This window comes from Leptonychotes weddellii, chromosome 9 (assembly GCF_054177405.1).
Source record: "Leptonychotes weddellii isolate Sample4059 chromosome 9, ASM5417740v2, whole genome shotgun sequence".
In the NCBI taxonomy this organism is placed as follows: Eukaryota; Metazoa; Chordata; class Mammalia; order Carnivora; family Phocidae; genus Leptonychotes; species Leptonychotes weddellii.
The window spans coordinates 43,620,541-43,633,478 of record NC_138377.1 but is presented as its reverse complement, the minus strand read 5'-3'; the positions used below and the strand labels follow the sequence as shown (position 1 = coordinate 43,633,478).

Sequence of the window (12,938 nt, the reverse complement as noted above, 5' to 3'; positions counted from 1 at the left end):
GCAGGCACCATAAACCTAGATGTTGCAATACCACAAATACCCAGATGCCACAGAACTGGACATAATCCAGTTATTATTAACACCAAAAATTTTCCAAAAATGTCTTCCATAGGAATATATCTCAATTCTGTAATAACGGTAAATTAATTAAATAGAAATTGCTTTTTGAATTCAGTTCACCGCAAAAGACCAAATTTTCTTAGATGTATTTATTCCAGAAGCAAAGGATCTATGAGAACTGTGGTACAAGACAATACAGATCTACAAGACACCTGAGCTCCAGGTAAACAAGCACAGCATATAAATGCAAAATAACAGTCTCAAAGCAATGGACTAGGATACTTGTTCTGGCTTTGTTTCCACCCTAACCTGAAGAAGTAAATCTGTCTCTGTTCATGCAGGATTATTAGGGTCAAAGCTACCTACTGAATAAATTATGCAACACACATTCAAATACTATTTGCTACCAGAAAGTACCACTAGCTGAGCATATCATATCCCCCTTTACTTTTCAACTTGGGCCAGAGTTCATTATCACTACTTAGAGCACTTGCTTTTCTTTCCCTCTTCTTGTAGAATCAGGCTGCCCATGGAAGTCAAGTCAATTAACTTTAACACCTAGTAGGCCAGTGAAATGATAACTATCCCTAGTTACCTCCACCACCAAGTTCTCTAAAAAGACATGACTTACTGTTTGGCCCAAGGGAGGCAATATCTCCTTGCTTGGAGGCAATATCTCCTTGTAAGAATTATGAAAACGATGGAAAATCTGAAACTCTGAATGCATGAGGAAAATGTTCTCACCTTTAAAATATGCTTCTTCCTTTCATTTACAGAAATTTGTTATATGAAGATTTATTTTCCAAATGCAGTCTTTTAAATTAATGTTTATTTTTTCTTTATCATTTTAAAAATTTATTCTTGGTTACTCTGCACAAAATGCAGACGGTACTAACCCCTTGCATCAATGTCAATGGAAGCCCATGTTCAGCAGGCATGATGTCTAACCTTGCAGTCTTTATTTTTTTTTTTTAATTTTTTTTTTTAAAGATTTTATTTATTTATTTGACAGAGAGAGACACAGTGAGAGAGGAACACAAGCCGGGGGAGTGGAGGGGGGAGAGGCAGGCTTCCCGCCGAGCGGGGAGCCCGATGCGGGGCTCGATCCCAGGACCCCGGGATCATGACCTGAGCCGAAGGCAGGCGCTTAACGACTGAGCCACCCAGGCGCCCCAAACCTTGCAGTCTTTAAATGTCTTGACCTTACAAAAAGGTTTATTATAGAAATGATAGTATGATTATCTAAATTCACAAACGGAGACTCACATCATCTACACGAGAGATGCATCCAGGATACAACCAAACTTGAAAGGTTGATTTTTATGAGCTGCACCTTTTTTGCCCCCTTAAAATGATTCCAAGTTCTACACTGCACCCAGTGAAAAAACACCAAATATTTTAGGGGAAATCTCTTGTAAATGGGTAGGACACCTTTTGCAGGAAGTGAGGAAGCACTTTAAATTTCCCTCAAGAATTGTTAAAAGGAGTATTAGGGCCCACTGACATTTCACACGTAAAACACATCCATGTTACAAAAAAGTACTGCCTCCTGAATGGACACCCCTGACAAGCAAACTGCCTAGGGGAACACCCCCAAAGAACCTGATTAAAAGTAATTACTGGGCCTGGAAATGAACTTTTGTTTTAGAAACTATGTAAACACCAGCGAGACTTTCTCTTGCCCTAATCCAGCCTGAGGACAACAAATTGGCCAACGGCGGAAGTTGCCTGACGAAATGACTGCAACACGAAATCCATTTTTATGATCATAACAAAACCTTCCTTCCGGGGCCAGGCAAAAACTTGAGAAAACGTCCTTTTGGATGCAACAGGCAATCCTGAGTCCCCCACAGCCAGCCACTGAGCAACAGCTCGGCCCGCGGGACCCGAGCATGGGAGGACGTGCAGCTCCCCGTTAGAGGCTCGCCGGGGCCCCGCGCTGGGCAACCCCCACCCCGCCCGCCTGCCCGCCGCCGGGCTCAGCCGACGCAGCCCGCGGCCGCCCCGGCACCTCCCTCGGCCCCCGCGGCCGCCCGGGCACCAGCACTGACCTTCCGCAGGGCCGAGACCAGTAGTCCCCGCCATTTCGGACTGTTCTCTTCGCTGAAGAACTCGTACGGCTGCGGCGCCTGCTGCATGGCCCCGGCGGCAGCGCCTCCGCATCAGGGGCGGCCAGCGGACCGAGCCGGGCCGGGCGGGTGGCCTGACAGGCAGGGCGCGGGCCGCCTCGCCTCGCCGGCCGCCGCCGCCGCCGCCGCCGCCGCCTCCCGCCCGGGCCGCAGCTAGGGCAGAGGCGGCTCGGGGGCGGCGCCGGCGGGTGGGCGGGGGCTCCGGGGGCGGTTTCCTCGGGCCAGGCGGCCTCGCCTCGCGCAGCGTCCGCAGAGGAAGCGCGGCGGCCCGAGAGGCCGGGTGACCTCCAGCTGCGACCGAGACGGCGGCCTTCTTTCCCGGCGGCGCTGGCCCTCTTCTCGGGCGGCTCCTCCTCCTTTGTCTGGGTTCGCAACCTGGCGCGGGGTACGGCTGACCTCGCCCCCGCCCCAACTCCCGCTACGGCCGCGGCTGGCGGAGAGCAGCGGCGGCGGCAGCTTGTCTCCTCATTGCCTCATCCCCGCCCTCCCAACAGGCAACTCCGCCCGGCCCGCCCGAGTCACCTCTAGAGGGCTCTGGGGACCGAGCGGGCGTGCGCATCGGGCGAGCGAGCCACACTCTGGCGCGCACAGTGCTGGCCGCCGCCGCCGCCCCTGTAGCAGCCGCGCACAGCGCCCCGGGGCCGCCGCCGAGGTCCCCGCTCTAGCAGTCGCCGCTCGGCCCGCCCCCTGGGCCCGGCGCTCATTATCCTGGGTCGCCGGAGAAGCCCCGCACGGAGCATGCGCGCCGCGGAGCTGGCAGAGGCGCCGGCCGGTCGCGGGGTTGCAGAGGCGCCGGGGCCGGCGGTGGAAGTCGGCCTGTGCTGGGGATTGGCAGGGGGCCTGTTCCAGACAGACCACCCAAATGACTGTGTTTTACACAAACGCTCCCTTCTCTCGACCTTCCCAAAACAATCCTGATTCGGTGTCACTCTGAGCCCCAGTATTGCAGTCATGGGGAGCAGTTCAGGATGGGGAGAGAAAGGGACATTGCGCCGGACACGATGTTTAACGTGTGCTCTACATGGCTATGCGGCATTTGGAGATAGTTAACTATTTCATCGAGTGATGTTTTCAGGACTGAAGGAGGTGAGACTTGGAAAGCCCTCAGCACACAGTGGGGTCAGCCACCAGCAGTGAGGAAGGGAAAGGAAGAGCAGGGTGAAAAAAAACTGCCACGCTTCAGTTCTGGGATTAGTAACCCAACAATTATCCTTCCCAAAACACACACCAATTTGTCATTTGGCAAAACCAAAATGACAGAGCTGGAAAACTCATTTTTCTAATCCAAATATCCACTGAAGCACGAATTTCTTCTAATAAAGTCACATCCACATTCCCATGTACTTGGGATAAAAAGATAGTGAAATGCTTGTATTTCTCCAATTACTCTTTCAATCAGTGACGACAAAGACTGGGTTATATAGACTGTCTTTTCTCTCCTCTTCCAGAACTCCAGCTGTATACTACCAGGCTGTCAAACTACTAGACTGTGATTGTATTATAGGAGAGTAAAGTTGTTAGTGGGAAGTTTCATTCTTGGCCAAGGATATTGGAAGACTTCTCTGAGCCAAATCTGGCCTGAAGACACATTCTGTTTATCCAAATCTATATTTAAATTTTAAAATCGTTAACATTTTAAAAATCAAGAGATTTTATATAAAAATGGATTTCCCTTCTCTTGACAAAAATCTAGCAACATTGGGCCCTGCTGCATTCCTGCGAAAGAATAATCAACAGGCAGTGGGTAGTGGCTGCCCTCTTTAGAAAAGTATGCCATCCCATTTCCAGTTGGCTATACTCCCTACCTGGCACTCTCCACCCTTTTATGTAACCTGCCTAGTCTCTACAGGCATCTGAGTCGTGATCTGTGAGCTAGGCAAACAGAAATGTGATCCACGTGCATGTGGGGGATAACCCAAGAAGGACACCCATAAAAATCCCAACGAGACAAATGGGCCATCCAAAATAAAATGTTGGATCCATACCCCACACTCTACACTAGGATAAATTGCAGAAGTGTCAAAGACTTAAATGTAAAAAATTAAAACCATAAAATAATTTGTTTACAACTTCAGAATACAAAAGATGTTTCTACTATGATACAAAATCTAGAAGATTGATAAACCTATTTTTAAAAATGAATGGAAAAAAAATCACAAGGTAAGCCAAAAGGCAGATGACAAACTGGAAAAAATATTTGCAACTCATTTTCTAAATAGTTCATTTCCCTAATATCTAAAAGAGTTCCTACAGGGGCACCCGGGTCGCTCAGAAAGTTAAGCATCTGACTCTTGAAATCAGCTCAGGTCTCAATCTCAGGTCATGAGTTCAAGCCCCATGTGGGGCTCCACGTAGGGCCTACTTCAAATAAATAAGTAAATAGTTCCTACAAATTAATAAGACCAAAACTCAAGGGGAAAAAGGATAAAGTATATGAAAAAAATGGTTCACAGAAAAGAAATACGTCTCTTAAGTATATTAAACATGGGGACACCTGGGTGGCTGTCAGTTAAGCATCTGCCTTTGGCTCAGGTCATGATCCTAAGGTCCTGGTATCATAGAGTCCTGCATTGGACTCCTTGCTCAGCCGGGAGCCTGCTTCTTCCTCTGCCTGCCACTCCCCCTGCTTGTGCTCGTGCTCTCTCTCTTTCTGACAAATAAATAAATAAAATCTTAAAAATATATATATATTAAGCATGTTCAACTTCACTCATATTACAAAAAATTTAAATTATACCATTAATTTTTTACCTACTAGAATAGCCACCCACACAGATCAAAATGTCTGATTATATACTATGTTGGTGAGAATATGGGGAAATAAATACTCTAGTATAATTTTCATGAGAGCTTAAATTGCTTCAACCTCTACCAAGGGCAACTTGACACTATCTATCAAAGTTGCAAAGGCAAATACCCTTTGACCCAGCAAATTCTAAGAATATGGGTATACTTGCTTATATGTAAAATGATTTAACACAAAGTTATTCACTGCAGTACTGTTACAGCAAAAACAAAAGTACCCCAGAAATAAACAATTTAAATAATCGTCAGTAGATATAAGGGCCCTGTTCAACAAATAACAGTAAATTCACAGAATGGAAGCTATAAAATCATTCAAAAAGAACCAGGCCACTGTGTTCAGGCTACTTGAACATTATCAAAGAGACAGTGCAAAGTGAAAAGAGCAGGGACTATAACATAGCATGCAGAGTGTGCTACCACTTGTGTAAAAGAAATGGAGGCGGGGGGCGCCTGGGTGGCTCAGTCGGTTAAGCATCTGCCTTCGGCTCAGGTCATGATCTCAGGGTTCTGGGATGGAGCCCCCACATCAGGCTCCCTGCTCAGCGGGAAGCCTACTTCTCCCTCTCCCTCTGCAGCTCCCCCTGCTTGTGCTCTCTCACACTCTTTGTCAAATAAATAAATAAAATCTTAAAAAAAAAAAATAGAGGCGGGATTTTGTTACATATATCATCTCTGTAAGGCTGTACAAGAGATATTGATAATTTTTGTTGCATCAGGATGAGAACTGGATGGCTTGGAGGAGAGATGTTTTTTTTTTAAGATTTTATTTATTTGACAGAGAGAGACACAGCCAGAGAGGGAACACAAGCAGAGGGAGTGGGAGAGGGAGAAGCAGGTTTCCCGCTGAGCAGGGAGCCCGATGCGGGGCTCGATCCCAGGACCCTGGGATCATGACCTGAGCCGAAGGCAGACGCTTAACGACTGAGCCACCCTGGCGCCCCGAAGAGATTCTTTTATTGAGTACATTTTGGGGACTTTTGAATTTTCAACCATAACAATGTTGTACTCACTCAAAACATTAATTTAAAAATTTTGTAAATAAAAAATTTCCAACCCTGGGGAGCCTGGGTGGCTCAGTCGGTTAGGCGTCTGTCTTTAGCTCAGGTCATGATCCTAGGGGAGTCCTGCAGCAGGGAGCCCGCTTCTCCTTCTCCCTTTCCCTTTGCCTGCTGCTCCCTTTGCTTATGCTCTCCCTCTCTCTGTCAAATAAATAAATAAAATCTTAAAAAAAAATTTTTCCAACCCCATTATAAACACTTGCTTCAAGTATTAAAAAATATAAGTATTAGGGGCACACGGTGGGCTGTCAGTAGAGGCTGCAACTCTTGATCTCAGGGTTGTGAGTTTGAGCCCCACATTGGGTGTAGAGATTACTTAAAAATAAAATCCTTTTTAAAAAATGGAAGCATTGGGCGCCTGGGTGGCTCAGTCATTAAGCATCTGCCTTCCGCTCGGGTCGTGATCCCAGGGTCCTGGGATAGAGCACCTGCTCAGCGGGAGGCCTGCTTCTCCCTCTCCCACTCCCCCTGCTTGTGTTCCCTCTCTCACTGTCTCTCTCTGTGAAATAAATAAAATCTTTAAAAAAAAAAAAATAAAGGGAAGTATTGTGGGTGCCTGGGTGGCTCAGCGGGTTAAGCGTCTGCCTCTGGCTCAGGTCATATTCCCGGGCTCCTGGAACAGAGCCCTGCATTGGGCTCTATGCTCAGCATGGAGCCTGTTTTTCCCTTTCCCTCTCCCTCCGCCCCACCCCCTGCTCTTTCTCTCTCTCTCAAATAAATAAATAAATAAATAAATAAAATCTTTTAAAAAAATGGAGGTATTAAACACATACAATACTCGATCATAAATTTCAGTTAAAATTAATATGCTATATTTATTTGATAAATAGTAATTTTGTCTTTTTAGAATTTAGAATGGCTTTTGAAAGATAACTTGAATAATCTAAGCACATCTCAAATTTTAAAAGGCAGAGAAAATTGTACCACTAATATTCTCCCACTGAAAAGCATTTTCAAGAAGTACTTACTCAACATTTCTCCCATTTACTCTCTCCTACTTCCTCAATTTATTTAAAGCTACAAGTGCTGCCTGTCAGAAGCAAACCAAAGCAATGCCACAGGAAGCAATAAATGTCATTGTCACTCACTTTCATGGTTTGTTGCTGTAGCTAACTCTGGTCCTGTTACAGTCCACCTGCTGAAATGAAGTTGGAGCAGGCTCTCAGATCATTTGCCCTATAACCCTTATGGGAGGCTTATGCCCAGAAACCAAGCCCTGTAAGAGATAGCATACCAGAATGTCTTCCTAAGAGAAACTATAATTATTTATGAAACTCCAATTTGATTTATTGCCCCCCCACCTCCCACAAAGCATTGTGTGTTTATATGTTACATTATATATTCTGCTATGGAACAGAAACAATGTTCCCTGGTGCTCTGGGGTATGAAGATGACACTGAGGTCAGCCAGATATTGCCACCATTACCAAATTGAAAGCCATTTTTGTAAGTGGGAAAGTGCTCCACTTTTTACCTAAAATATAAACCTCATTTTTATATTATACACAAATATAGTTTTTTCATTTTTTTAAAGATTGGCTTCTATTTAAAGCTATGATAGTTCATGTTTCACATACAAAACATTTACTTGAATCAGAGTTTTTATGAAACTAAAAATTATATTCACAACACCAAGGCTCATTAAAATATTTTAATATTAATTTACATTTTTCTTCTCTCAGAAGTACACAAAACTTTTAAATATCATATCAGTATTACACAACAAAACCCAATTGATATAAAGTGTTTTACAAATAGAATAACCGCCACATTCAAAACACTTTCAATAATTTTTTTCACTTGTATTTTTTGGGGGCATAATATAGACCCAAATGGAATAAGGGTTGCTTTAATTAGAATAGTTATTTTTGTAATTTCAACCTTTCACAGCTTAGTATATATGCAATCTCGCTGTTCATGAAACAGAGAATTGTAAAATTTTCCATCTCTTAATAGTCTTGTAATGGAATAGAAAAATATCCTGTGTGTCACATTTCTTGGAGGAATCAGTTGTTACAAAGTACCATTAGGGCTGGTTTCTGAATGCTTTCAAAATGCTCATCCCAAGTGTCAAATAACTGCCTCGTCTATACCTGGGATGTGCTACTTCTTGAACACGAGCTGGTGATACAGCCTTTCAGATTAATGGTTGAGGTAGCTCAAACAATGTAATCACCGAGGCTTGAAGTGAAAAGGAAGAAAACAGAAGTTTTTCCTATCAGTCAAAATGCACATCCTTACTCATCTATCACACAGATTTGGAGAGATAAGAGGAAAGAATGAACAGTGGAAGATTAATCCTGAGAGAGCATATATATGAAGGAATGAATGAAAATGTCTCATCTAAATGATGGTTCTGTAATAAAAGTTTCCGCAATGAGTAGGCTGCCATAAATTCATTTATATTTCTATTTTCCAACTTTCTGAACTGCAAGAATCATTTCAACAGAGACCACACACGTATATACAGTATACAGTATTGGCACTGGGCCACAATTTAAAATACTCATGAAGTACACACGAATGTAAGGCACTTTTGCGGTTTACAAAAGTGAATGCCTCAAAGTTAGGTATTTCCCCCAAATGAAGAAATATTCTCATAAAAGTTCATAGGATCCCTGAAAACCAAGTAGGCATGAATAATTAGTGATCTTGGCCAACGTTTGAGAAACGTGGTGTGACTGAAAAACAGAGATATAGAGGTAAATAATTTTTAAAATTACAGAGTTCTGTATACCAGTGTCAGGATTCTAAAACTGCTCTCATAAAAAACCTATCAGTTCTAAGTTTTTTTAGTTTCTCAACAACAAAAGACTATAAAGAGTAGGCAAGAACCACTCATGGTGTACTGCTTTAGTGGTAACCCCACACTAAGTCAGTTATAAAAAGACTGGGAATAATAAAGGCTTTATGTTTCTTTTGCGAAGTTATTTCTTACAAATATTATAGCTAATATAGGATCTTATTCAAACTACTTAAAAATGTGAAATTTCATATATTTTCTTTAAATCAAGAATTTTAAATTCCCAAATACAAATACTGTTGCTCCAAATAATGTGAGTTTTCCTATGACTAATTAAAATTAAAAGGAGGTTTACAACCTACAATATACTATATTTTCTTATTTGGGAGAGGAAAAAAAAGGTGAGATATCATAAAGCCAAAAGGTTAAGGGAATAATCAATTTTCTGTGCCATCAGTTAAGGGAATAATCAATTTTTTGTGCATTCGTTCCCAGAAATTCTAGAAGAGCCAAATCTCTAGATCATGGTTGGTGAGGAGAGGTCAATAACAAAGTCAGGGATTCAGGACAGATATAACTGTACCTTGCTTCTTTATTCACAAGGTAAAAGAGCATGGACTTTAAAAAATTATTATTTCTATGTTACAGCATTCTAACAATTCAGTTGTTACCCAAACGAGATACCTAAAAATGAGATTTTCAAATCATTTTCCTTAAAGGATGCAATTAGTATATTCTTGTTGCTGAATGTGGAAATTAAAATGCATACCAGCTCCTTATTTACAATTTAAATCTTTGTTGTATTTCATCTGCAATCATTCCAGAAATTGCAAGAGAAGAAGTAGCAGCAGGGGAAGGTGCATTTCTCACATGAAGAATGCGATTTCCAATATCCCCAACTCCTCCATCAAATACAAAATCTTCTACCAGATTTCCATCCCTATCCAGGGCTTGGGCTCTTACTCCAGCTGGACCTCTGCAAAAGCAAGAGTGGAAGTCAACTGACTGGAAGAGGTAGGACACTTTACAAATCAGTGGTTTCAAAGTATTCTTAAATCAATAGTCTTTATTCTTCTAAATGCACAATTATGCAGAAACCCAATAGGTTTGTGTTTAGCCAAAGGCTATCAGTTTGTAGCCTGTCAAATATATCCTTAGCCTAGAGCATAATGCCTGCCACATAACAGTGTCAATAAATGCTACCAAAGAATACACAAATATTTACTTATAAATATTTGTTTTTTCCCAAAGTAGCAGATAAATCCACAATTAGAACAGATGACTTAATTTGGATTTATAAGATGAATTTATTATAAAATCAGTCAATGGGAATAAGTCTCTTCTAATACAAAGCAATAAAAATAGAAGTTATGTATGTCAGTTGCATTCCTAAATATCCACTATAGAATTCTATTTATTTTGCATTTTGTTTTGATTGTAAATTAAAATTGGAGAGCAATATCTGCAAATGGCAGCAAGTTATTTTTTGCAGTTTGTTTTTATTTTCAACAGTTTATCAGGATAACCTTTGATTAAACAGAGATGATAGGAAAAGCACAAAAATGAATTAACTTGGCAGCATGTTAATACGGTAAGAGCCTTTACGAATGAAAGTTCTGGCTTTTATAACACTTGAGTTCACAAATTATTTTTTTTTAAGATAATAGTTAAAATTCACAGATGAAATCTGAATAAAATATTTTTGAATCCAAAAGTACCTCCCTTATACAAGACCAAGCAAGGCTGTGTCATATATTGGATTTGTGTGCAATGCGGTGGCCGCAAACGCCCAGTTCCTAAGGGTGAGACATAGGGCAAGCCTGTCCACCATGGCGTTAACTGGCTGAAGTTTGCCCGAGGCCTTCCGTCTGTTGCAGAAGAGCGAGCTAGATGCCACTGTGCAGCTCTGAGAGTCCTGAATTCTTACTGGGTTGGCGAAGAGTCCATGTACAAATTCTTCGAGGTTATCCTCATCGATCCATTCCATAAAGCTATCAGAAGAAATCCCGACACCCAATGTATCACCAAACCACAAGCACAGGGAGACGTGAGGGCTGACACCTGCAGGCCTCAAGAGCCAAGAGCTGTGGCCTTAGAAAGGGTCCCAGGTTCCAGCACACTATGAGTGGTTCTTGCTGTGCGGCACAGAGAAGATGTGATACTCGCCAGCTCCACCATTACTGCTTATAATATTTGTAAAATTCTTACCTAATAAACAATTAGGACAGTCATGTCTGCTTAAACTGTTCTTTGTCTGTTAAAATTAGTTGTCTGCAGATTATTCCATGAATGCATTGTCAAAATTATGGAAGTTAAAGTGCAATAATGTTTGAAGACTATTAAGTGATAGTGTATTTTGTTTCTGATACACACTTTTGTCTTTGCTTTATCTTCTTAGGGAGTTTATATGCCAGTGTTTAAAATGCTCTTTGGTATAATAGGTGTAAAATAAATTCTGTAGAAGTGGAATGCAGAAGCTAGCCATGTCATTTGTTGGTGCATGTAATGATACCTACACTTCATTGGAATGATGTAATGCTCTGCTGGTTTACTCTCAAATGGCTGTTTTTAGAGGTTTGGTAAGAACAAGCTTTTTAAAACTTGGAAATGTGAAGAACATCCTAATCTTTTATCATGATCACATGCAGAATAATAAAGCTAACTAGGGCCCACATTTTGAGGTTGAATCCAATATTCTATTTATATAACTGCTGCTTCTAAAAGAATAGTTTAAAAGAATGCCACCATTTTTAGGAGAATTGAATAAAGCTGTTGTAACAGGGCTCTCTTACAAATGAAAATAAATCCTGCTTAACCTTAAAAAAAAAAAAAAAAAATTACCTCCCTTGGAACTGTTCAGAAAACCGAGTTTGAAAACAGCTGCCTTACGGGTGCCCGGCTGGCTCAGCTGGTAAAGCAGGCAACTCTTGATCTGGAGGTTGTGAGTCCAAGCCCCACGTTGGGCACAGAGCTTACTTAAAATAATAATTAAAAAAAAAAGAAAACAGCTGCCTCCAAACACACCATGAAGACTCAAGAAATCAGGCAACAATATTAAACATTTTTAGTGATTCTGGGCCAATGAAGATAAGTACTTGAGGAAGACAGAACACTGTAAGAGCAATGCCCCCTAATGATATTAAGATAATGATAACTAATAACTATTATTTACTAAGTGCTTTCTCTGTACTAGGAATTCTCTCTAATTCTCACAGCAACTATAAGAGGCTGATACCATTTATATTTAACAGCAAAGAAACAGAGATTAAATAACTTGCCTGAAGTTACACAGCTCTAACTGTTCCTTTGTATAGAGGTAAATAAGAATTACAACAATAAAGGTAAGTAATCTGCCCTAGAGAAGCCTGCAGGGAATCTGGGCAGGAGATTTTTGAGGTGTAATGATTTCCAAGGAAGAATCAGATACAACACTTAGAACACGAAAAGAACCAGACTGAAGCTGAAATTTCTTCGGGTGAGAATACAGATCAGCTGGTACACTATGTTATCAGCTGGCATGGGCTCCATTTCATACATTCTCACGAGATGAGCTTATCTCAGCTCATCAAAGAAGCATTTCTCCCCTCTTCCTGAACAAAGCTGCTGTTGCTCTTAAGAGCATCTCTAGGAGTTTGCTTGTCTGGCACCTTTTATCTGGCAGAAGGCCAGCATGTAGGGGACACACAGTGGCATGACCAGCCATTGATGTTGAGCGATCAAAATAAAACTTTCCTCTCTTACAGAGGCTTAGTTAGTACAGTCCCCTGACTTCCCCTTCTTAGCAAATGTAAGTCAATACTGATTAACAGCAATTACAAATATGTCTATACTTAATTTATTTCTTACAAACACCAATTATCTTTCCAGTGTCTCCTCCCCCCCAAGTGTTCAAAGTGTAATCCAAAGTGTAAAAAACAATATACAATATTGTTTTTCTAAGGACCTCACTTTAGCTCAAAGTAAAGCTAACTACTTAACATGAAATGTTTAAACTACAAAATTCTTCGTGTTCCCTCTTTAGCACTTAATGCAACTTCAGGGTTTTTCTTTGCATGATTATATATATAGGCATTCCCCCACAGAATACCTCATCTTGACATGAGCATTATAACTTGAAATTTCAGGTAAGATGAACCATAACTTT

At 41.6% G+C, this 12,938-nt stretch overlaps 2 protein-coding genes across 4 annotated transcripts in view; both read right to left on the bottom strand.

Annotated features, from left to right (window-relative positions):
- SOS2 (SOS Ras/Rho guanine nucleotide exchange factor 2) overlaps nt 1-2,335 on the bottom strand; it is an 84,422-nt gene extending 82,087 nt beyond the window's left edge. For all 3 annotated transcript variants that reach the window (XM_081830547.1, XM_081830548.1, XM_081830549.1), the window contains exon 1: nt 2,112-2,335. In XM_081830547.1, the coding sequence (XP_081686673.1) occupies nt 2,112-2,198 (87 nt within the window). In that variant the 5' untranslated portion in view covers nt 2,199-2,335. The remainder of the gene's footprint in view (nt 1-2,111) is intronic.
- A 5,352-nt stretch (nt 2,336-7,687) lies between these two features.
- The window catches only part of L2HGDH (L-2-hydroxyglutarate dehydrogenase), a 44,232-nt gene continuing 38,981 nt past the window's right edge, over nt 7,688-12,938 (bottom strand). Inside the window, exon 10 of the mRNA XM_081830545.1 lies at nt 7,688-9,770. Within this exon, the coding sequence (XP_081686671.1) occupies nt 9,575-9,770 (196 nt within the window). The 3' untranslated portion in view covers nt 7,688-9,574. The remainder of the gene's footprint in view (nt 9,771-12,938) is intronic.